This window comes from Squalius cephalus (genome assembly GCF_949319135.1).
Source record: "Squalius cephalus genome assembly, chromosome: 12".
Taxonomy (NCBI): Eukaryota; Metazoa; Chordata; class Actinopteri; order Cypriniformes; family Leuciscidae; genus Squalius; species Squalius cephalus.
Window position 1 is genome coordinate 14,745,973 of NC_137133.1, and position 23,575 is coordinate 14,769,547.

Sequence of the window (23,575 nt, forward strand, 5' to 3'; positions counted from 1 at the left end):
TCCTCTGCAGTGATTGGTCAGGAGAGTCAGAGTTGGTCAGCAGCATGGTTGGGAGCTGTGTGGAGAGGCTGGAAGGTGAAATGGAGTTATAGAAGTGGGTGTGTCTACATCTGTCATCGTTCACAGAAAAGGGGAGGGGCTTAAGCTTAGGACATATCAAACATAGGCCTGGTCTGGAGGAACCGTTTACAAAAAAAGAAAATATTCCATCATAATTCTACTATATGTTGACCAAGCAGAGCCATCTTTGTCAAAATCATATATTCATCTAAAAGGATTCAGGTCTCTTGACGCCTAACCTTTGGCTAAAGATTCAAGGTTATTTTGCGCACACACGCAAACGCACAATCTTCAATTCTTGCAGGCGTAGACTACTGACTGAGAAGGCAAGAGGGAAGGCTCACAGTGGAGACTGCAATCGATGAATTAATCAGATACGTCGGTAATCAATTCCTAATCTGCTGAAATGACGTTCTATGTATTGTTAAGGCCAATACACATGGTTGAAGTGAAGTGAAAGTAATCGTGAGTGTGCAGGTAATGTTGAGAGGTGTACACACAAACACAATAATTATATGCAAGTGTGTGTGTAGACATTTCATTGTATCTTTATCGCCATAACCTCAACATTGTTGCTCGAGAACATCAAGAACAACAAAAATTGGGGAAAACATCTTCAATAAAAAAAGGAGATATTTGCCTTCCTAAAACGTGTTTCTTTACATGCGGAAATGTGAAAGTGAAAAATAAATCATATTGCTATTAAAAATGGCATTCTCACTGTAACTTTTGTTGATGTCTACCTTCATTGTTCACTGGGGATGTACAGTTCACACAATGGAGGGGCGCTTTCTCTGTAATGCCAACCACAGCAGAGAGAATGGATGGACTGATAAAAGGATGAGGAAAAAGGGCACAGTAAGTGTGAGAAATGCACATCACCTCGTAAAATTAACCTCCATCACTCTACTTCCCTACACTTCTCTGCTGCTTTCAGGTGCTGTAGGACGTCGCCCCCCTCCCCTCTCCCAAGCCTCCGGCCTCTCAATCCATCCTTCCATCCATGTGCCCATTCTGAAGCAATAACTGCTACTTGCTCTCCTCTGGTTTGATGGCCTGCGGTTTGATCGGACCCGTCCGGATGGGTTTGGTTGTTGCTAGAGCAGGTTTGTCAGACTCTGCGCGGTCGGATGGCGCCCCCTGGTGATTTGAAGTGATGCTGTCAGTGGGTTTGCCTGCTCCTTCCATGCGGGTGGGCTTGCTTACTGGAGCCTTGAGTTGTTGCTGCTCAGAGAAGAACTTGTGGGTAGACTGTAATACCTCAGCTCTCTGTTTAGCCTGAGAGTGAGTGAGAGAGCGAGTGAGAGAGTTAGACACATTTAAAGCCAATATAGAAATTGCCCTCACATACAACCTCTAAACTTGACGCTAAAAAATAGAGAATCTCACAGTCACGTAATCCATCAACTCATGTCACAATAAAGATGTAATTTTACATGAATTAAAACATGAGTGCATTGATTTCTTGATTCTAATCTATTCTCATTTTGATTAACCTGTATTGATTCTTAAATACCAAAAATTAATCTAGTAGTCTATGCTGTTTTAAGTAGATGCGTGAACAAAACTTAGCATGCATTCCATCCAATAAATCGCAATAAGCTTACTGAAATATTTCATGTCTCAATGTAAATCACTTCTTCAACCTCAGAAAGATGTCAATAAAACAATCAATGTTGAATTTACCTCAGAAAAGTAATTCAATTCCCATATCTCGATAGTAAGCTAGAATTATTAACCATTTTGCTAAACATATGCACTACATAAATTAAAAATTCCATGTGTAATTTTGTTAATTTTAACCTTTAATATAGTAATGTAGTAGTACCAGTTTACAGCATTAGTTGAGAATATTATGGAATGGAATATTACCATTTTATTAATTTACATGTTATTTCTAGATCTGGACGAGTCATTTAAAGAGTCATAAAATTAGGCTACCTCATATCCAGTTTTTTTTTTTTTTTTTTAAGATCCTGTGCTTCGGAGGAAAAAAAGGGGTGAAAAAATAATAAATATCTTTTTATTACTGATTTTCAGTTATTGATATGATTGGTTTTATTTTAACCCCTTAAACTCTTAAGTTTAGTTTGGATTTTCGTCTGATATTGACAAACTTTGAAGCCTCCCCTTACCCACATACAGTTAAGTAAATAAATGGTGTAATTTTAAAGGAAACCCCTTTAAAAAAAAGAATGCAAATGCAAATAAAAAGCGTAAATATTGTGTGTCCAAAATACTATAAAACCCTGGACAATTTTAGTGTTTTTCAATCTTATCTTTGAAAAGTGCTGTCCACAGTACCACGTTTAATGACCTTAAGAGGTTAACCCCTTCAACCCAAAGTGTCCCCCTACCGTTTTTCGTTCCGGAGTCATTGCATGTCAAACAAGAAAGATATGCAAAATCATAAAAGAAATTATATATATTTTATCAGCAGTTTTTCAGCATGAGAATGTCCAAATGTAATGTTCTATCAAATGATACCTACCTTTTGACTCTCCTTGCTATAGTTTTGGAGTTATGAGTCTAGCTCTGTGTGTGTGTGTGTGTGTGTGTGTGTGTGTGTGTGTGTGTGTGTGTGTGTGTGTGTGTGTGTGTGTGTGTGTGTGTGTGTGTGTGTGTGTGTGTGTGTGGTGTGTGTGTGGTGTGTGTGGTGTGTGTGGTGTGTGTGGTGTGTGTGTGGTGTGTGTGTGTGTGTGTGACTCAGAAAAAAACAACTCTAAAAATGCCCTCAGGGCTTAAATCACTTTAAGTGAGCCCCCCCTGGTTGAGAACCAATGCCATAAAGTCATCATGTGGAAAAAAAAAACAAAAAAAAACAAAAACACTTTTACATTAATAAATGTATTCACAACACTCACCTTAAGGTCCTGTTCTGCTTTTAGGGCAGCCTGTGTTCCGCGGGGTACTAACGGGGGACCAGAAGGTCCACGTGGAGGGTGCTGGGGTCTGGGATGGGGCATCAGACCACCGCTCAGGTTGGGTGACATGGGTGGACCCATGGGTGAACGCTGTACCCCTCCAGGAAAGGAATTTGCATGGGGTGGACGTACCAATGGAGACACCATGTTGGCCTGAGACAACATCTGCAAGCATGATAAGAGACGAGAAACAGTTAATACTCCAGAAACGTTATTGAATTAAGATTTCCCAAAAACTTACTTGGTGTCTGTAGTGGCTGACCTGTGGGTTGAACTGTCCTGGGAAGTGCTGGGCAATGCGCATTCCTGCAGATGCCGACTGGAACTGTTTGGGATACAGCATGCTGTTCATCTTGCTAGACTGATTACTGGGGCTTGTGGAGCTCGCCCTGAGAACACAAACAAGGAAGCAAATCAGAAAACACAAAATATGCTTACGACAGATAACGGATATGCATCCAGTACACAAAAAGGCTGTGACGCTCCAAGCTGAAGGTTATTTGTCGGCCAATAAGCTGTAATTGAGCATCTGTCTGTTGGTCTAGTTTTTACTCTGGTGTGTTCTGCACCATTGACATTAATCAGACCCCATCAGTGGATTTTCGGCCAACTGAGCCTGCTGAATTGCCAGGAGAGTTTAGCAAAACAACCCATTACTCAAGTAATGAAAGCAAGCAAACGACAAAGTCAAGAGGGAAAAACAGCAAGCAAGCGCTGCTATGCTTTTTAAGGTTTGTACACTACCGGTCAAAAGTTTGGAATAATTAAGATTTAAGGTTTTTGAAAAGTCTCATATCCTCAATGCTTCATTTATTTGATCAGAAATGCAGTAAAATGGTATTATTGCGAAATATGATTACAATTTAAAATAACTTTTAATATGCTGATTTGGTGATCAGTTTATATCAATTACTGGTGCTCAATTAATACTGGTTCTTATCAATGTTGAAGTTTTTGCTGCTTAATATTTTTGTGGGAAATGTGATACATCCCCCCCCCCCCTGGAATTCTTTAAAAAAAACATTATCACAAAGAATACAAAAATCATCATATTTGAATGATTTCTGAAGGATCATGTGACACTGAATACTGGAGTAATGATGCTGAAAATTCAGCTTTACCAACACAGGAATAAATTACATTTTAAAATACATTAAAATAGAAAACGCTTGTATAAAAGTAATCAAATTTCCAATTATAACTTTTTTTTTACTGTATTTTTGATCAAATAAATGCATCTTTAAGCAAATACACCCCAAAATTAATCCTGTCTTCGGTCGCGCTCATGTGTAAATTCTGTGAGCTTATTTCGTCCATTAGATCAAAAGATCTCAAAAAGGCCATACATTTACCCTCCCATAGAGCTTCCCCTCAAAGAAATCAGGACAGAAGTGGTTGTAAGTGGACAAAAAAGACAGATTTAAACACCAGGTGTAAACGGGAATGTGTCTCCCTCATGTACTTGTGATCTGATCGACTAAAACGCAGTTTTATACCAGATGTAAACAGGGCCTCAGTCAGCACAAAAAAAAAAAAAAGTGTACCTTGAAATGCAATTTAAGTCGCTTTGGATAAAAGCATCTGCCAAATGCATAAATGTAAATGTAGCACTCATTCTTAGATTTCGGTTTGGTGTGTCTGGGCCTTAAGCTGGATGGCTTTGCATGCATACACACACCTATAAGGGCTAGATGTGGGGGTAGTGCTTCTGGCGCTGATAGGTGGAGTTCCAGGCTTCATATCCATTCCACCACTGAAGAGCTTCAGATCCATCTCACACATCTACAACAGATAAAAAGCATGCATGTTTCAAGTGTGCAGGAATTAATCTACTACTTAGAGCTGGGCGATTTTTTCCCCTAAAAAAATCTGCGATTTTTTAATAAAAAACTCGATTTACGATTCGATTCGATTTTTCCCCCCATTTAAAACGAATTAACTGCGAACTGTAAATATATTTTAAAAATATATATTTATTGTATTTAATTTAAGTGCATCAATAAACAAAAATTGCAAAGGCAAACCCTTTCTCTAACTGAAAAGTCACTGTGCGTGCAACAAAGATTGTTAAACATCTAAATTATTTATACTGTATTTGGATTGAGCTAATAAATCAACAAAAAATCCTCAGGTAACTCTTATGCCTGGTTCAGATTACACGATTTTTTTTGTCTGTTACGATAGTCACTGTGTCGATTACACGATTTTGACTCCTAAAAATCTTGTCATGTCGTGGACAAGAAACATGTCAGACTAGACGTTGTTTTCCGACCAGTCATCGCTAGCCGTCTCACACACTCATTCACTCGCACATATAGCCTACACACACACTAACACTAACACACACACACACACACACACACACACACACACACACACTCACTCACTCACTCACTCGCACATACACACTCACTCACTCTCGCGCACACACACTCGCTCACTCACTCGCGAACACACACAGTCTCTACCTCGCGCGCCGTCGCCGTGGAGGACCGTTAAAAAATTAAATATGCTAGTCTTTTTGTCGTGATGTCGTGAAGCATCGAGGGCTGCGCCAGGGAGCATGTTACGGAAACCCTGAAGGAAGATTTGACGAATGCAAAATGTATGTATTGTACGCTATACTGAAGAGGGGGAGGAAAAAAATCTAAAAAATCGATTTTTTGAAAATATGAATCGATTTGACCTACCAACTCGATTTTTAAATCAAATCGATTTTTTTCCCAGCCCTACTACTACTACAATGAAAACTTGCCAAGCAGCAAACATGAGTAAATATCCCTGGTCTACAGCCATTAACTTGATTATTTCAAGTAAATTAAACCACATATGAAGTAAAAGAAATTTTAAAATAAACAGAAGTGTAAAAAAAAAAAAATGAATAGAGCAATGCACAAACCTTATTGGAAGGCTGCATCATACTGTGTGTACTCTGGCCAATAAGGCCACGGTAGGGCGGATTGCTGGGGGGCTGGCGGTTGAGGCTGGGAGGCGGGCCTTGGGGCGGGGTCGGAGGAAGGGACTGAGGCAAAGCCAAGAGCGGCTGACCACCACCAGAGCCGAAGTTGGGCAAAGACAACTGTGAACCTGGCACAGGAACGGTCACCTGCTGTAGGGCAGAGCTGGGACTGTGTGTTGAGCTGTAGTAGCTGCTCTGCTGCTGGACTTGTCCAGAGTACATGTTTGAGTGCTGACTCATTCCCTGACGCTGCAGATCATCAAACACACACAAAAAACAGCAGAGTTTAGATCAAGGTCATGGCAGACTGAAAAAGTGGGAAGGACGAAAGTATAATTGGCCACAAGCAGCCGGAATTAAATTCTGACCTGCAGTAGGTGTGTGTCTATCAGCTGTGATCCTCCCATGCCGGAGGGCTGATTCAGTTGGGGTTCAAACAGGATTGGGATGTGTTGGGTGTTTGAGGTCTGTTGAAAGGCCAGGTTGGACTGAGGCTTGCCCAAATCTGGGGGCTGCACTCCAGGGTAACTATGCAGTGGTGTCCCAGACAGCATCATGGCAGATGTCTGGGAGAGGCTGTTCTGCATGAATGCCTGCTGAGATCTGTGAAAGGAAGAGAGCACACAATAAATATATTGAAATATAATATATTACATATAAAAATTGTTGGATACTGCAGAGTTAAAAGCAGTCTGGAGTACCTGTAGGTTTGTAAGGAGGAGCTGAAGAGATCTTGCTGTTGAGACACCGGAGGTCCAGTGTTGAGGCTCAGCTGGGCCTGGTGCTGATGCTGGTGTTGGTGTTGGTGTTGGTGCTGATGCTGATGCTGCCCCTGAAGAGGAGCGTAGATGGGGATGGGGATCTGCTGCACCGCTGTGGGCTACAAGGAACAAATCATTACAGGGTGTCAACCAACCTCAATAACTTCAGGAAAATAGGACTACTGGAAACATTCCAAGATAATGACTTGACAGGCTGATCCTGCTGGAGGAAGACACTGGTGGTGGGTGATACCTGTGAAAGTCCAGGCTGATAGCCTTGCTGTTGGGCTAAAGTAGGAGGAGCCAAGCGAGGGTGGGGCGCACTGAACAAGTGGCTTGTGTCCATGTAGAAGGCCGGGATTTGAGCTGCAGTACCTACACGATTAGAAACAAGACATTCATTCAAACGACTTGCATGCAGATGAAGATATAAAAAATAGAAATGCCATATCAATTAGAAATAGTTAAATACATATTATCGTTCAGAAGTCTGAGGTCAGTAAGTAAAGAAATTAATACTTTTCAGCAAGGATGCATTTAATCAAAAGTGACAGTAAAGACATTTAAAATGTTATAAACATTTTCTATTTAAAATAAATGCTGTTTTTTTTAAACTTTCTATTCAACAAAGAATCCTGAAGAAAAAAGTATCACGGTTTCCACAAAATTATTAAGCAGCACAACTGTTTTCAACATTGATAAAATAAAAAAGAAATGTGTCTTGAGCATCAAATCAGCATTTTAGAATGATTTCTGAAGGATCATGTGACACTGAAGACTGGACTAATGATGCTGAAAATTCAGCTTCACAGAAATAAATTATATATATATATTTTTTTTAAAAGGTTTTCAATTGTAATGATATTTCCTAATATTAAAATTTTTACAGCATTTCTAATCAAATGAATGCAGCCTCTGAGCATAAGAGACTTCATTTAAAAGTCTTACCAACCCCAAACTTTTGATCAATAGTGTAATAAATCAAATGAACATCATTCAAAAGACAATATTCAAAATTAATAGGTAACACTTTACAATAAGGTCCCTTTATTAAACATTAGTAAATGTATTAACTAACATGAACTAACAATGAGCAATACATTTACTACTGTTTTTGTTAATCTTTGTTAATGTTAGATAATAAAAATAAAGCTGTTCATGTTAGTTCACAGTGCATAAACTAATGTTAACAAGATTTTAATAAAGTATTAGTAAATGTTGAAATTAACATTAACAAAGATGAACAAATGCTGTATAAGTGCAGTTCATTATTAGTTAATGTTAACTAATGTAGTTAACTAATGAACCTTATTGTAAAGTGTTACCAATTAATAATAACAAAACAATTATTTATATTGGCTGCATCAGGGTGTTATGGTCTATAAATAAAAGTACCTGCTGCAGACTGGGATACGAACACCTGTGGGGTCTGTTGCTGCGGTAACAGAGAAGGCGCACAGCCCAGTTGAGAAAAGTTAGTGCTGGACATTACTGAACTCTGCAGCTGCTGGGGCTTCACCTTACAGATGTTGGGAGGGTCAGAGGCTGATGTGCTCTTCGTGCTTAGAGAAGATGTTGTGTAGGTCGCGGATCCTGTGTAACAGAGGACCGATATTAAAATTCTACCAATGTCTATTTAAAACAGTTTTACCAGCACACCCCATGAAAGGGTCAAAGCATAAAGTGTAAACTCCTACCAGACAGTGAGGTGCTGGGGGTGACAGAGGCCACAGGTATCTGAGGCACTGAAGCACTGGAGAAGGAGTTGAAGGAGGCACTGCCTGCTCCTCCTCCACTGGTGATGGGGGAAGCAGAGGAGGTGACAGGAGAGCTCTTTTCCCCCAGACTAGGCGAGTTCTCCCAAGCCTTACGTGCTGATTCCATCTGCAGAAAAACAGTGAGAAGCAGTTTTACAAGATGCTTTTGGTAGCATCTGCCTTCACATACTTGTGTAGAGTATGTTTTATGATGATTTATGACTATGGTGAAACTATAACAAACAACAAAAAAACCTGCTGCCTTTGATTAGAGGATCAGTATTTGTAAAACATAAAATTCTGATTAGCAAATTAATCATTCAGTCATCATCATGCATCTTACTTTGAGTGTGAGGTCAACAGTAGCAGGAGAGACTGTGGCAAGGCTGGAGCTTTGCTGCAGGGCTTCTCTTCGCTGAATAGGTAACGGGTGCGGGAGAGCCACCTGAACCAACAACCAAGAAAGGGATCAGAACACACAGAAAAACCACACACACACACAAACACAAAGATCGATTACAACACTGAAGCACTAACAGGGGTCACAAGGCTCTCCTCCATCTTTGTCCCTGCAGTGGGGACGTTGTCAGCTAAAGAGGACGACGGAATTGTGTAATCAGTCACCGATTCCTGCACAATAAATAGACACTGTCAGGGAAAAATAAACACTACAATTCATTTTTCTATAAAATTTACACTTACTAATCAAAAGTTTGCGCTTGAAAAATCTCTTACGCTCACCAGGGCTACATTTATTTGCGTAATAGACAATTTAAAAACAAAAATGATATTGATATTTGATAAATGTTCTTGAGCAATGTTGAAAACAGTTGTGCAGTTTAATATTTTGTGGAAAGTGATTTTTCTCAGGATTCTTTGATGAATATAAAGTTCAAAAGAACAGCATTATTTGAAAAGTATTTTGTTACATAAAATGTCTTTACTGACACTTATGATCAATTTAATACAACCTTTCTGAAGAAAAACATACATTTTCAAAACTCACTGAAATTTTGAACGGTAGTGTACAAATGGCAGGATATTATACTGCACCTTAGAGCTGCTGGAGTATTCTGCTGATGGAGCAGTGATCATGCCCTCAATGTCTCCACCCAGCTCAGGAACGTTGTCTTTAGTAGGTGAGCTGGAGTCTCGGTCTCGGCTGCCTCCAGTTCCACTTTTATCCAGACCCTCTCCATCGGACTGACGCACATCTTTGGCAGCCTTGCGGTTCTTGAGCGAACGCTCTTTACCAATGGGTCCAGGTTTATATTCTTTGTGCTCCAGAGGAGGGATGTCAGGTAACTGCAGAGGAGAAATTGATTTTTTTTTAAATGAGGTTCATTATTCACCTATATACAAAAAAGTCTGGGACCACTAATGAAAATGTTTCTATTTTGCATATCAGCACAACAATTTGGCCCCCTTTTGAGCAAATTTCACAGCCCTGTGCCACATATCTCGCAAACATACAAATATTGTTTCACTTGGAAATTCTGCTGCATTATGTGATGCAAATTCTGTTGCACGTTGTATATACAAGTCCTTCTATAGACAAAAGCAGGGACTACCTTCTGAGGTTTGACAGGTCCAGCGCGGGGCTGTTTTTGTCTCTGCTCTTTGGGTTCAGGTAGTTTATTATCAGAGGTTTTCTCTAGCAGGGTGGGTACTCCATCACTCTCAGTGCTGCCTGCTGAAGAGGGGGCACCAAACTGGATGCTGTCCATACCCAGCTCAACCCCAGTGTCTGTACCAGCTTTCACACCCTAAAAAAAAAAAAAAAAACACACAAACATCACCACTTACTAAAGTTCAGAATATCAAAATGGTGCTGTCAGCCCGTTACAATATCAACCCTTGTTTAATTCTTATTCAAATATCCTCACACCTCAGGTGTAACAGTCCCAGTAAATGAAGTAAGGGGTTTGTTCCAGGCACTGACAGAGGGAGGCTGGGGAGGGCTGATAGGTCCAACTACAATAGAAAGAGAAATGGGACAACCATCAGATACAGAACTGTTGTTAAAATTAAATCAAAGAAAATATATGTCAAGAAGAAAAACTCCCTGCTCTTAATTTATTTCTTAGTTTTTCAAGAAACTAGTCAAGTAACATTAATAAAGACAGTATGCGGTGTAAGTAAACATGGCTTTAAGTTGAGACACTTACGTTTCTTGACATCAGAGAGAACAGTGGAGCCAGCCACCTTGTTCTCCCACAGTTCAGTACCCAGGGTGTTGTGCGTCTGACTCTTGGCAGAGAAGTCTACAGATGCAGGAGCCAGAGGTGCAACAGCACCCTCAAGAGGCTGGGGCGGGCTAGTGCTCTGATTAGAGGCGGGCAGATTGTGCTGTGACACAGAGATAGCTGGCTGTGGTTGAGGCTGCTGCAGGACAGACTGGGACTGTGGAGCTGGGGCTGATGGTTGCTGCTGCTGCTGCCCTGCTGACATTCCTTGCTGCTGTTGTTTTTTGGCAAACCGTGGAGGAAGTTTAGAACCGCCACCTCCCCTGCCCTTCTCTCCAGAGCCCTTTTTACTCCAGTTCTGCAAAGCATTTGGACAGACATAGAAGATATCAGATGACATTTTGGCATTGTACCAACTGCCATGGTTCAATGCATGCAATACATGAATGCTAACTGACAATACTAAATTAATAAAATAATAAATGATTGAGTTCCTCTTCTTTCCACACCTGTGTAGTCTGCTCTTCTTTCTTCCTTCGTTCCTCATCCTGCAAACGTTTCTGCTGTTTCCGTGAAACAACCTCTGTGAACCCATCATCGGTAGTGTTCGACTGAGGGTCCTCCAGCGTTGTGACTTCTGGGTGGTCATCAATGATCACTACACCTGTGGAAGAGAAAAGAAAACAAATGAGTTTCAAACAACTTAATTCAGTTTACCAATATTAAGACTTACTAATACAATAATACTATAACAACCCCAAATCCAGAAAAGTTGGGACATTTTGTAAAATGTATATAAAATAATGAGGATTTGAGGAATGAGATTTGTTAATTTGTATTTATTTATTTAACTGACAAAAAAATAAAATAAAAAATAAAATAAAATAATTCCAATGTTTCCACTGACCAAATTAATTGTATTTTGTAAATATACACAATATTGATTCTGATGGCTGCAACACACTTCAAAAAAGACAGACACAAAATAAAAGTGAAAAGACTATAGAATATCCAAGTTTAACTGTTTTAAAAGAGTTCAATTAGCAGGCAAACTGGTAATAGGTTAGATCGTGTTTGGGTATAAAATGGGCATCCACCAAAGACTCGGTCTTTGCAAGCAAAGATGGATCATGGCTCACCACTTTGTGGCAAATTCCATGAGAATTATCAAACAATTCAAATATCACAATTCTCAATGCAAGTTTGCAAAGTATTTAGATCTTTCACCAACTACCATACATATTGTGATAAGATTCAGAGGAATCCAGAGAAATCTCAGTCTGTGTTTTGCAAGGCAGGAGATCTCCGTTGAATGTGTGTGACCTTCGAGGCCTCAGTTGGCATTGCACGAGAAACTGTTATGATTCTGTTAAACACAGCCACATAGGCTCGGGAGTTCTTTGGAAAACCGTTGTCACTTAACACAAGGGCTGCACAATACTGGAAAAATATGATTGTTTAAGCTTGATTTTAGAAAAAAGTTTCGGAGTGCTCAGAGACGAAAAGGACCATCCAGAATTTCATCAGTGACAGGTGCAGAAGCAAACATCTGTCATGGTATCGGGGTTTATCAGTGCAAAAGTTATGGGTGACGTATACCGCCATCAAGATGACATCTTTTCTGGAAAGCAAGACAATGCGAGGCCTAATTCTTCACATGCTAAAAAGTGGTTTCTAGACACTCTACACCATAGAAGGGATGTGCTTGACCGCCTGCAGTCCAGATCTGTCTCATCATAAAAAGGAGAATCAGACAATGATGACCAGACTGTTTAGATGCTGTCATGTATCAGTCGAGATTGGGCAAAAATTCCACTTGCAGTTAGTATCCTCAATTCCCAAACATCAAAAAAAAAAAAAAAAAGTGTAATTAAAAGGAAAGGTGACGGAGGAAAACATGCCGCTGTCCCAACTTTGAGTGTGTGCTACAGCCATCACAATAAAAAATTATTTTTTATTTAAGAAATACACTTAAGTTGGTCAGTGAAAACTGAAAATCTTTTCTTTGTACCTTTGTCAGTTAAGTAAAGGTTAAAGAGAATTAACAAATGACAAGATTTTAGATTTTATTGCATTTTACAAAATGTTCCAACTTTTCTGGATTTGGGGTTGTAATATTAAAACTTCTTGCTTGGAGCGAATCAGCTAGCTAAAACACCAGGGTTAGAGTCACTAAAACTTATCTATTAATTACTATGAAAAAAAGGTTGCTACTGGGTGCAACTACTAGCCTGGTAATACCAGACTCTGCTACTTCACTTTGCTTCGTAGAGAGAGTCTGGAATAGCATAATAGAGAAGTGTTTTCTCTCTCGCGGGGGGGCGCTTGTCTGAAGTTTAAAATCATTGGTTACCCGTAAGCCAATCACATAACGTTTGGTTATGGCGTGTGTTATGCGCATGCTCAGCCGCATCTAACTTCCACTGTAAACACATGTATGATGCAAAAACTAAACCATGGAGCGAAATACCGGAGTGAACATGGCTGTGAACGACTTTTGCAGATTATGTGAAGTAAATCTACGCAAGTACGCATCCACCACGGTACAATCAGCGTCTACGTCACGGCTCTCAGCCCGCCCTCTGTTCGTTGATTGGCCCGGCTGTTTTCAGGCCGGTGGAAAACGGAAAGATACGCTGCTATCTCAGACTGACTACAGGAGCGAAATGAAATTAGCGGAAGTAGGAAGTCTGACGTAGTCAGGCTAGCAACTACTGCAATATAGACAAAAGTCTTGAATACTCACTGGCATAATTGTTGAGATCAAACTGAGACAAAGCATTTTCTTTCTCTTTGGGTTTTTTGACTGCTTGTTTTGCTTCCTCTTTCCGGCGGCTGGGTGCTTGATCTTTTCCAGCCTTTTGACCTGTACCAGCCTGAGCGGCCTCTGCATTCTGAGCAGCAGCACTGCAGGGAATAGAGAGAAAATATTAGCTCATCAGAAAATCAGAGCAAGGCAGATTTAAATAATATGTTTCCAATAATGCTTTAATAAAGCAGGAAGCCATGAAAAGCTGAAGTATACTCGGACCATATATTCAATTGCTTAATTTTAAGATGGTTCTGCATGAGTTTGTTCTGAAATGCAATTCTTAACTTTAGGCAGGGGTGTCCAATCCTGCTTATGGAGGGCTAACATCTTGTAGAGTTTAGCTCAAACTAGTAGGGCTGTAACGTTATGCAATATGAAACCGAAATCGCAACACTCAGATCCACGAACCTGTGTCGCGGTGTGAGAAGGCAGAATCGAGACACACCCCTTCCAACTCCCATAGTTATCTTTCCCGTCCAAATCCAATGCTACCACATCTTTAAATACTATTAGTATTATTTGAAGTTAACATAATACATAATATAAAATACGTAGACCTACACCACAAAACTAGTTGAGGATAAATTCTTTAAAATTGGGCAATTCCGTTAATAATTCCGTAAATTCAGTTATGGACGTGACATTTGCAGTCAAAACTTGAAATGTAAATTCTCAGAAAATGCATTTAATACCAATATATTGAAACGTCTGTTTATATATCCATACTCCCTGCCATACTCCCTTAATAAAGGAGTCCAGACATTAGAAAAATATCGTCTACACATGCGTTTTATATTTAATATGAGGGAAATATACATGCGTTACAGACGTGACAAATCTAAACTTTTAGGTGGCAAATATTTTTTTGTAATTCTATGAATTACACTGCGCAAACCAAAAGTAAAACTACCCACCGGATGAAGAAGGTTTGGCTCTCCACAGAACATACAATTTTTTTATTTTATTTTTCGTGTTCGCATTTATGAGGAAAAAAAATGTTACGGACGTGAGCGTTCTGAAAGCGACACTAAAAGACTGCTTCAAAACTTTCACAGAGACCTCAAACAGAAAGCACAAAGCCTCTCTTTAAAGTGAATTTCGTTTTGTATTAATTGTATCTTAATTTTAATCAATGTTTCATCAACCAATTGCCTGGATTTAATTAATTTAATTTAAGTAAATATAGCAGACAATAGATAATCACAACACGGAGGCGCCGGCACGTGAACTGGAGCTCGTCTCAAATGAACCGAAACTCAGCGTATAAGGTAGCCTACTTGCCTCACAGACCTAGGAAATATATCTATAGAAAGCTTGAAATATCTACTTTTAAACAGAACAATTCAAAACAAAAGAAAACAGACTGCTCTCTGCTTATGTAATACGAAATGTGCATTTCTCTCTGGCGTGTTCACTACATGCGAAGATCGCGAGTCAGCACCAATACAATTTTTGCAGCCGACACTGATACAGAAAACACTTGTTTATTAATAAACAATTAAAATGTCTCTTTGCTATATTTGACATTCATAATCATTACTTTTACTGGTTCTTTGTGACAGCTTTTAGGTGCTTTATTGGCAGCGCCACCCTTACATATTACATGAGCACCACCGCATCAGCATATGCGCTTCTTTTCGGTTGTTGAAAATGAGGGGTTCAAGTATTTACTTAGTGTGCTCGAGCCCCATTATGCATTACCAAGCCGGGCGCATTTCTCTCAAAATGTGCTACCAAAACTTCTGGAGAAAACAAAGGCTAAGGTGGAGGAAGGGTTGAGTACAGCGCCCGCCCCCCCCCCCCCCCCCCCCCCCCAAAAAAAAGAATCGAGGTTTGTATCGAAACGTGGGTCAAAAATCATGATACGAACCAAATTGTGGGTTTGGTGTATCGTTACAGCCCTACAAACTAGCCTCAACACACCTGGCTGGATGTTTCATGTAATAATGAAGACTGAATTAGCTGGTTCAGATGTTTAATTTAGGGTTGGTGCTAAACTAACGCACAGTGGCCGTCCAGGATTGAATTTGAAGTATAAGCAAAGTAATACTGGTGCTTGCTTTAAAGCATAACAGAAAGATTTTTCACCTATAAACTGCTATATTAAAACTCAGAATCTCTACTTCCTGGGACAACACAGTTCAGGACTCACCCCCTGCGTCCCGATTTGGCTCCAGATCCTCCCCTTCTCTCGCTCTTGCCCCCAGGGTAGCCTCGACCTGTTTTAGGCCCACTATTTCCCCGGCGGTTCTGTCGATCGACAGGCCGCTGGCTGGAGAAGCTCCTCTTGGCTGCTGAGGCTAACTCCCGTTTTGGGATTGCCACACTTTCTGTGGGTGATTTGCTTTGTCCCCCAGAGATCGGTGTGGGCACAGAGGAGGAGGAAGTGGTGGCGGTCATGGCCGCTTCAAGTTGCTTCTTGTCCTCTCGCTCTCTCCGTTCATTGAAGTCACTACTCTCAGAGGCAGTCTCCCACTCCTCGTTGGCCTGGTCAGAAGAGTTCTGATTGGACAAGTCTGGTGATTTGCTGCCAGCAGCAACTACAGTTGTGGCTCCCATTTCAGGAACAACCGTTTCTGTGACAGGAAGTTCAGGCGAAGTCACATCAGTAGTGAGAGAAGGTGCTGTTGTGGCATCAACCACTCTCTCGGGCAAAGTGACCAGAGTTCCAGGAGCTTTAGACCGTGTCGGGGAGACAGGCGTAGGTACTGGCATTCCAGGAGTAGATTCACCAGCAAAAACTGCTGCTTCACGTTCTTTAAGCCTCCGAAATCGTGGGGGCTTGTCCTGTCTGGGTGGACGGGCTGCCCTTGGTCTCCGGGGCCTCTCCCTCATGCTTTGTCCACCCTCTCCGATCTTCTTGTTATCATACTTGGCGTGACGTCGTTCGGAGGGTGTGCTATCAGTGCGTGAGGTCTCAGCTTCCTCTGGTCGAAATGTCTCCATGGGCTTCGAGGGCCACTGTGAGCCCTCTTTGACAGCAGCCCGACGGAAAGGAGCAGATCTGTGGCCACCTCGTTCCCTGCCACCACCTCTCCTGCTGTGCAAACCACCCTTTCCCCGGCGTGCGGCCTCACCCTTTAACAGAAAACCTGGTTTAGGTCGCCCATCCTCATCCCGAGACACAGGTTTTTCCAAAATAGGTCCAGCTGCAAATCCGGAGGCAGATTTAGATGATCGTGATTCCGTCAGCTCGCGACGAATCGGTCTGCTTGGTTTGGCGCTGGGCTCACGATCTGATGCTCCGGTGTCACTGGCAGATTCTCTACCTTCACTTTCAGAATCTGTGTCCGAGCCTCGTCTGCGTCTGCGCTTGGGCAAGACTTCGAAATCTGAGCTCTCACTACGGGTTTCACTCTCTTCCCGGCAGCGGAACCCAGCAGTCCCCGTGGCACTTAATGGCAAGTCTGAGCGTGATCGTGGCTCTCTGTATGGGTAGTCCCCTCGACTCCGACCACGGCTACCTCGGCCCCTCCCACCATAGCTGCCTCTGTAACTCCGGCCACGGGAGTAGTACTCTCCTCGACCACGGCCTTTATAATCAGATGGCCAGTCCTTCTCTCTTTCTGCTTCTCTGTCCCTCTCTCGGTCACGTTCTCTCTCTCGCTCCCTCTCGTCTCTGCGATAAGATCTGGGAGGGAGGTTGGACTCTTTGCGAGATGGTAGTTTGGGTTCAGGACGTTTGTCATTAGTTGGAGGCATGTCTGACTTTTCCTCAGGAGCAGTTGAGACTGTAGAAACTACCGTTGTCTGAAGATCTCTGGATTTTGCTCCACCAGTCGCTACTCCCACTTCAGGTTCTACCACTACTTTTTTCCCATCACCAGATGGCTTCAGTCCTTCTTTCAGTCCTGCTTCTACAGCAGCTGAAGGAACACCTTTGTAAGTAGCACCCTCTTTTTTGGATCGTTCACCTCGCTGCTCTTCTTTCTCTCTTCTCTGTTCCCTCTCTTCCTTCATGTCTCGTAGTACAGGTTTCTTAATAGGACCAGATCTCCTGACTGGCCGCTCCCCTCCGGGACCCTCTCTCCTCCCGGATCCAGATCCACGGGATCCCCAGCGCATTTCTGACTTCTGCTTGCTGGGCGCAGGTAAAATAAGCTTTTCAGTTTTGTGCATACCATCATTAGACACAGGAGGAGTGGAACGGCTGTTGTTCACAGACCCTTGACCAAAAGGCTCCTTTCTGGACTTGTCCTCAGGTCTTTCCACAGTATCAGGAAGGTCCAGGGTTTTCTGTGCTATGATAAGTCCTTCAAATCTGGGCTCTTCCAGTTTCAAAGAGTGACTGGAGCCTTGAGAGATACTCCGTTTCAATACAGCCTGTCCAATGGCTTCAACCTCATCTGCACCGGAGAGGTTAACCTCCTCAGGTTCAAAGGAGGGGATGACTGGTGTTCTGTCAGTCTGTAAGAGACCTGGTACCTCTTCGGTAATACGACTAAAAGCAGATAAGGTTTCAGATGAATCCCTGAAGAAGTCACTTTTGCCCCGGGGCTCCAGTGGGCTATGCTCCTGAGGGTAGACACCTGATAGACCTCTATCCAGCTCCAGACCAGCATCCAATCTAAGAGGGGACGAAGAAAACAACAGAAAAACATCTTAGCACTTGATCAACAGGTTATTTCTAACAGTGGGGGAAATTGTAGAACTATATTTTTGTTCTAAAACACTGAAGTCTCTCACCTTGGCTCCTTGCCATCTTCTCGTCCTTTAGCAGTGGCAGAGGAAGGCAGGGGCTCTGTTGGGGGATATGGGTCAGAACCCCAAACCATTCGAGGCTCACTGGGAACTCCGTGTTCTCTGATTGGTCGGGTCAGATGATCAAAAGTGTCTGATCCAGAGCTGCTGTTGTCTGCGGGGTCTCGTCGTACCAGTTGCTTAGGCATTCTCCCTGATGATGAAAAATAAATTTACTACGACTGCAGATATAGAATGCAACAAAACAATTGCTCCAAAACAAAACAAATTGTCAGAAAAAATGTTTTTCACAATACTAAAACTGGAGACGTATTTTAAAAGAAAAACGAGTAAGTGAAAGAGCATAAGATGAAACGAGAAAATTTGTTACTGTATATTTTAATAGTTTCCAGTGATTGGGTTTGTTACCTAGTTACTAGGAAAGGAAACAATTTCAGTTTGCAAGAAATACCGGGGTGCATAGGAGGCATGTCTATTGGTGGCCGTCCAGACATCATACGAGGATCCATATAAGATTGCATCATTAGCCAGCGTGGGTCAAAGCCCATCGAGGCTAGGTGTTGGTGGTGGGGGCCAAGAGGTTGGTATAGGGATCTGTGCTGAGGGGGAACAGAACCCCCTGAGGGAGAGACCGGACCCCCTCCACCTTGCTGCTGCTGCTGTTGCTGCTGCCACTGTTGTTGTTTAAGCTGTTCCTAAAGAATTTAAGAGGAAATGTTTTTACTACATTAAAGCAGGAATTACTACAAAGAACTTCAGTTGTCAAATAATTAGGGCTGAACGATTAATCGCAATAAAACCCCACGCGATTTGGCAAAGGCTGTCATTATTTTATGCGCAGCTTGTCAGTGGAGTGCGGCTGATTGGTAGTAAATACTGCCCCATTTGAACGCCAGAGCACACGCTAAATATGCCCCGCCGCAGAAGTACAATAATGCGCATCATTCCAGGAAATCCCTATTGCTGTAGCTGAATAAACAGAAGATTGAAACGCTTTGATTAAACATGACTTATAAATACACGACTGCCTTATTCTGTGTAAGGCAGCACATCATCCCACAGAAGGATGCTCAACTGTCGTTATGAAGTGAGTTTGGAGTAAATGCATGTTATTAAATGTTGTCTGTTGTTGGACAAGAGGTTCATAAATGCTTCTCATGTTTTGGAAAGATGTTTGACACGTGTTGTTTTTTCAAATGCACTTTATAAGTGACTCAAACTCAAAGTGCTTTCAGATGGAGCAGCGTTTACATAGCCGTACATCAATGACAAGCAAAATCGCGATAAGCCATCTCGATTTAAGTACTATTACATGGAAAGTGCGATTAATCGTTCAGTCCTACAAATATTATCTGACAGGTGACCTGAACAAACTATACATTTTCATCTTTTACAGGGTTCAAACTAAAATTGATGCTTTAAAGGCAACAAGCAAAGCTAGGACAGTGTGTGAGCACCTGTTGTCTAAGGAACCTGGGTGGCAAAGACTTCTGGAACTGTTTTGAGTATCCAGAGGTGACAGAAGGGCGAACAGCAGTCCCTGTCTCCCCCTCATTTTCCAGTTGAGATGGAAGAGGTGTATCTTCATTAACAGAATGATCCAGTCTGGACAAAGACAACTGAGGCTCCTCAACTGAAACAAAAAAATCAGAAAATTTTAAATATAAAACTAGCACTCTATAAGCATAATTACACATCAGGCAGAAGATTTTATCCCAAGCGACAGGGAATTGAACCAATGACCTTGGCGTTGCTAGTGCCATGCGCCATTTTTGAGCTACACTACAGGAAAATTCCATCCCAATTTATAGTATGCATCAAACCAGGTGAGCGCAATTAAGGTTCTTGTCACACTTGCTTTGTTTGGTTCAAACAAGATTTTACACCCTACCCTGGCTGGTCTTATTTTCACATTGTACATTAAACCATTTGATTCTTTAGATTTACAACTAAAGCTTCACTGCAATAGAAAGCCATTAGAGTTTATACACCGCAATTTGTATTGCTATACATGCAGAGAGGTACATTTTTGGAGACAAACCTCTATGCGAAATGCACTCGGTGTAATAACAGTGATGCTTTCAATCCATTTACCTCTGGGCTCCTCAGCACTGAAGTAGTCTCTCGTTGGTTGTCTATCCACTTGTCTATGCACCTCCTCACTTACAGCAGTATCAACCTTGCTTTGGGGTTCTGGGGCAGTCCTATGAACAGGAGGACTAGGTTGCCGAGTAAGAAATTGTGGCACCTCCTCCACAGTGGGCTCTGTCCTTTGATGGTTTGGCATGGGAAGGCAGGGTTGCTGTGCAGGGGGAGGTGGTGCAGGCTGAGGGGGTGGAGTTTCAGCAGGTTGTTTAGGCACAGTTTCAGTCACTTCCTGGTGGTCATCGTGAGCTTGCGTAGTTGGTTTAGAAGTTTCTGTAGTTGAAGGTCGACGTTTCTCCTCCAGTTGTTTGAGTTTCTCTTTGCAGGCAGCAAGTCTCTGTTCTTCCATGCGCCGTTCCTCCTCCTCACGCCGTCTGCGAGCACGCTCTACTGCTTCCGAGAGCTCTGACTGCTTCTTCCGTTTCTGTCGCCATGCTTCCGTTTCCTCCTCACCAGCAGGGGGTGCTGAAGTGGCCAGCTTTGTAACACGTGGGCCACCACTTCCCACAGAACGTCCAACAGTTTGTCCCTGCACAATAAAAAATTTTTTTTAATTATAGACAAAAAAACAAAGCAGCTAAAAAAAAAAGAAATAAGTTTTCAGCTAACTTTTTCAAATCCGAGACTACTGTCCCAGTGCACGCCTTACCTGTTGATCCATCTTGCTATAATGGACAAGATTGCCAGGGGAGGGAGCCCTGGGATCTCCACTTTCCACCCATGAACTCTTGCCATCACTCCTCTCCTCCGCTCCTTCTTTCCATCCCTCCTGGACATCAATTTTTCTTGTTCGCATTCGATCAACTTTAGTCATCCACTCCCTGTGTTTTTGCAAGAAAGTTTTATAGGACCAATTTTCACTATGCCCAAATATGTTCTGCAATTAAATTTTTTTACAAAGATGAGTGCTTACCAGCCATCGCTTTTCTCCTTAGCTGAATGGTTCTCCTCATCATCACTAAAGTTCAGTTTCTCAGTATAGTCAACTTCCATCTGGGCACCTAAAAAAAGACCAAAAATTGTGACTCAATGGACAATGATTTAAATATGAAATAAAATGTGGCAATACCTAATAAGCCTGGGAATTAAAAACTTGATAATCCTTTAATTTGATTATTTTGTACTTATCTTCTGGTACGCACCCATGAGCTTCCAAATGTAAGACCACTCATAACATGAAGTACCGACATTGTTGCAAAAACAGATGCTTTGCATTACGAGTTAAAAACTGACAACAGGTATTGACTATAAATTCTGACTGGATGAGCCACATTTAAAGAAGCTGAATTCAGAATTCAATGATTCCCATTTTGTGTCAAGCCGATAGCAATGTGGCTATCTGTCAAGATATAAATGGTATAGCAACCTCTAACAACTGAGACATTTCTACTGTTGCACTGTACATCCCCACCTAACCCTACCACAAACTATGAAAAAAAAAAAATCTATCCAATGGTCACTCTCACCTGCCCAACCCTCATCAGCATCAGTGTCCAGATTGTCTAGCTCCTTTAGTTCAGTGGCACTAACAATTGATGGCCTGTCTGGATCCTGATGCCATGGCTGAGAGGGAGGTTGTGCGGGTCTTCCAGACCGTGGACCCCTAAGTGGAGAAGAGAGAAAAACGTGAGAAAGCGAGAATTTACAAAGCTCCTAATGTCCTGGAAGTATCCCAAAATACCAAATTGTCTTCTTTAATAGAAATTGTCTTTCAACTGCTTCCACTTTTCCATCTAAAGCAAGTTAAGTTTAGTTTCAGACCTTATGGGGCCACTTACTTAGACATCTCCGGTGGTCCAGGGTATCTAAAGCTGCCTTGTACAGGAGGAAAGGGCCCTCGAGGGTAAGCATTAAACATCTGAAAAGATGCACACATTAAAATAGCACTGCCAAATGCACTTCACAAAATCAGTGCCAGCCAGAAAAATATATAGCAGCATGCCACATTTCAGCAGGTAGAAGAAATAATAAACAATGGTTAAATAACAATCACTCACATATGGCGGCATCATGCTCCTGAACTGGGCAGCATGGAACTGTGATGACATCCCTCCCGGTGGTTGCTGGCCACCGTTGAGTTTATGTTGAGGGGCAGTAGGTGGGAGCCTGTCCCTGGCATCCCTCTTTTCTCTGCTTTCACCAGCAGAGGGTTTTCCTGCCTCATCAGAGTCCGCAGAGGGAGATGGTGTGCCTCTACCCATGCCCGACTCCTCAGAGGGCTTACTGTCAGTCTCTGAGGGGCTGGGAGCAACGTTTAAGTTCCTGCCTCCACCTTCTCGCCAGCTACCCACATCTGGTTGGCAATAGGCATTAAAGACCAGAGTAAGGGAGTGCACATGAAAATATTTTTTTTTATCATTAAGAAATTGTTGAATATTATTCCGAACGGTTGTATCAGGGATGTTACACAAAGCTTATGAGTGAATGGGAAGGACAATTACTCTGAGGCCTGAGGCTGGGGGCCCGGTCCATAGGGTTCATCTTCCTGGTCGCCTGATTTATCCACCTCACCCGCCGCCTGCAGACTAGGAAACTCCTGATGGAACTGACTGCTCATCCGAGGAGCTCCTGCACATACAGCGCCATTGAAGCACTTGGCTTTAGTAGTTTAAAATTCATAATTTTGATAATTCTGCTACTTAAATTTGCTTAGATAAGGATTTACAGTTCACAGAGTAGTATTTTGAGAACAGTTACAACAATGAAATGCTTTACAGAAGAAAAGGCTTACCGTCCAGCTGCCCAGGCTGTTTGCTGTTGGCCCAGGAGCGGCTGCCACCCAGAGGGGCATCAGAGGTCTGGGGCACAGTTGGCTTGGGCTGTGGTGGAGGAGTCTCTTGCTGCCTATAATTATGAGAGAAGTGTCAATGGAACACCGAAATCTAAAGGAGTATGTTTGGAACAAGAGTGTTATAACTTCCAAAACTAATCTTGCAACAGGCAATACACCCATCATTTAAGGTGTAGTTTTACCGTTCGTCTCCTGGTTGATCCTGTCTGGAGGCCCATCCACTGCCGTCCTTGGGTACGATGCTGACGTTGGGATCGTTGCCTTTGTTCTCAGCTTTTAGGCTGGGCAGGTTAGCTGGAGGGGGCATGCGTCGACTAACGGCAACTTTGCCCAAACTTTGGAGCCCATGTCTGGCGGCAACTAAGGAGGAAAAAAATACATTTCATTAGCCTTAACAATTACACACTGATCTTTCCATTTAGACAAAGCAACTATAGTTTTCTGACCAAACTTTAACAAGAACATCATTAATTGCAGCT

At 42.2% G+C, this 23,575-nt stretch overlaps 1 protein-coding gene across 1 annotated transcript; it reads right to left on the bottom strand.

The window, feature by feature from the left end:
• Positions 1-185: 185 nt before the first annotated feature.
• On the bottom strand, positions 186-23,452 carry prrc2c (proline-rich coiled-coil 2C). Its single transcript, XM_079889472.1, is given in 32 exon segments — positions 186-1,338; positions 2,925-3,149; positions 3,247-3,373; positions 4,663-4,766; positions 5,884-6,192; positions 6,312-6,546; positions 6,645-6,823; positions 6,958-7,079; positions 8,100-8,297; positions 8,402-8,588; positions 8,805-8,906; positions 8,999-9,091; positions 9,515-9,766; positions 10,033-10,227; positions 10,350-10,435; positions 10,630-11,005; positions 11,157-11,311; positions 13,394-13,554; positions 15,612-18,026; positions 18,146-18,353; positions 18,612-18,855; positions 19,618-19,793; positions 20,255-20,834; positions 20,955-21,126; positions 21,219-21,306; positions 21,772-21,908; positions 22,084-22,163; positions 22,303-22,598; positions 22,747-22,765; positions 22,767-22,873; positions 23,037-23,149; positions 23,279-23,452. Coding segments are annotated over 32 exon segments (8,115 nt in total). The 5' UTR covers positions 23,404-23,452; the 3' UTR covers positions 186-1,089.
• Between the last annotated feature and the right edge of the window lie 123 nt (positions 23,453-23,575).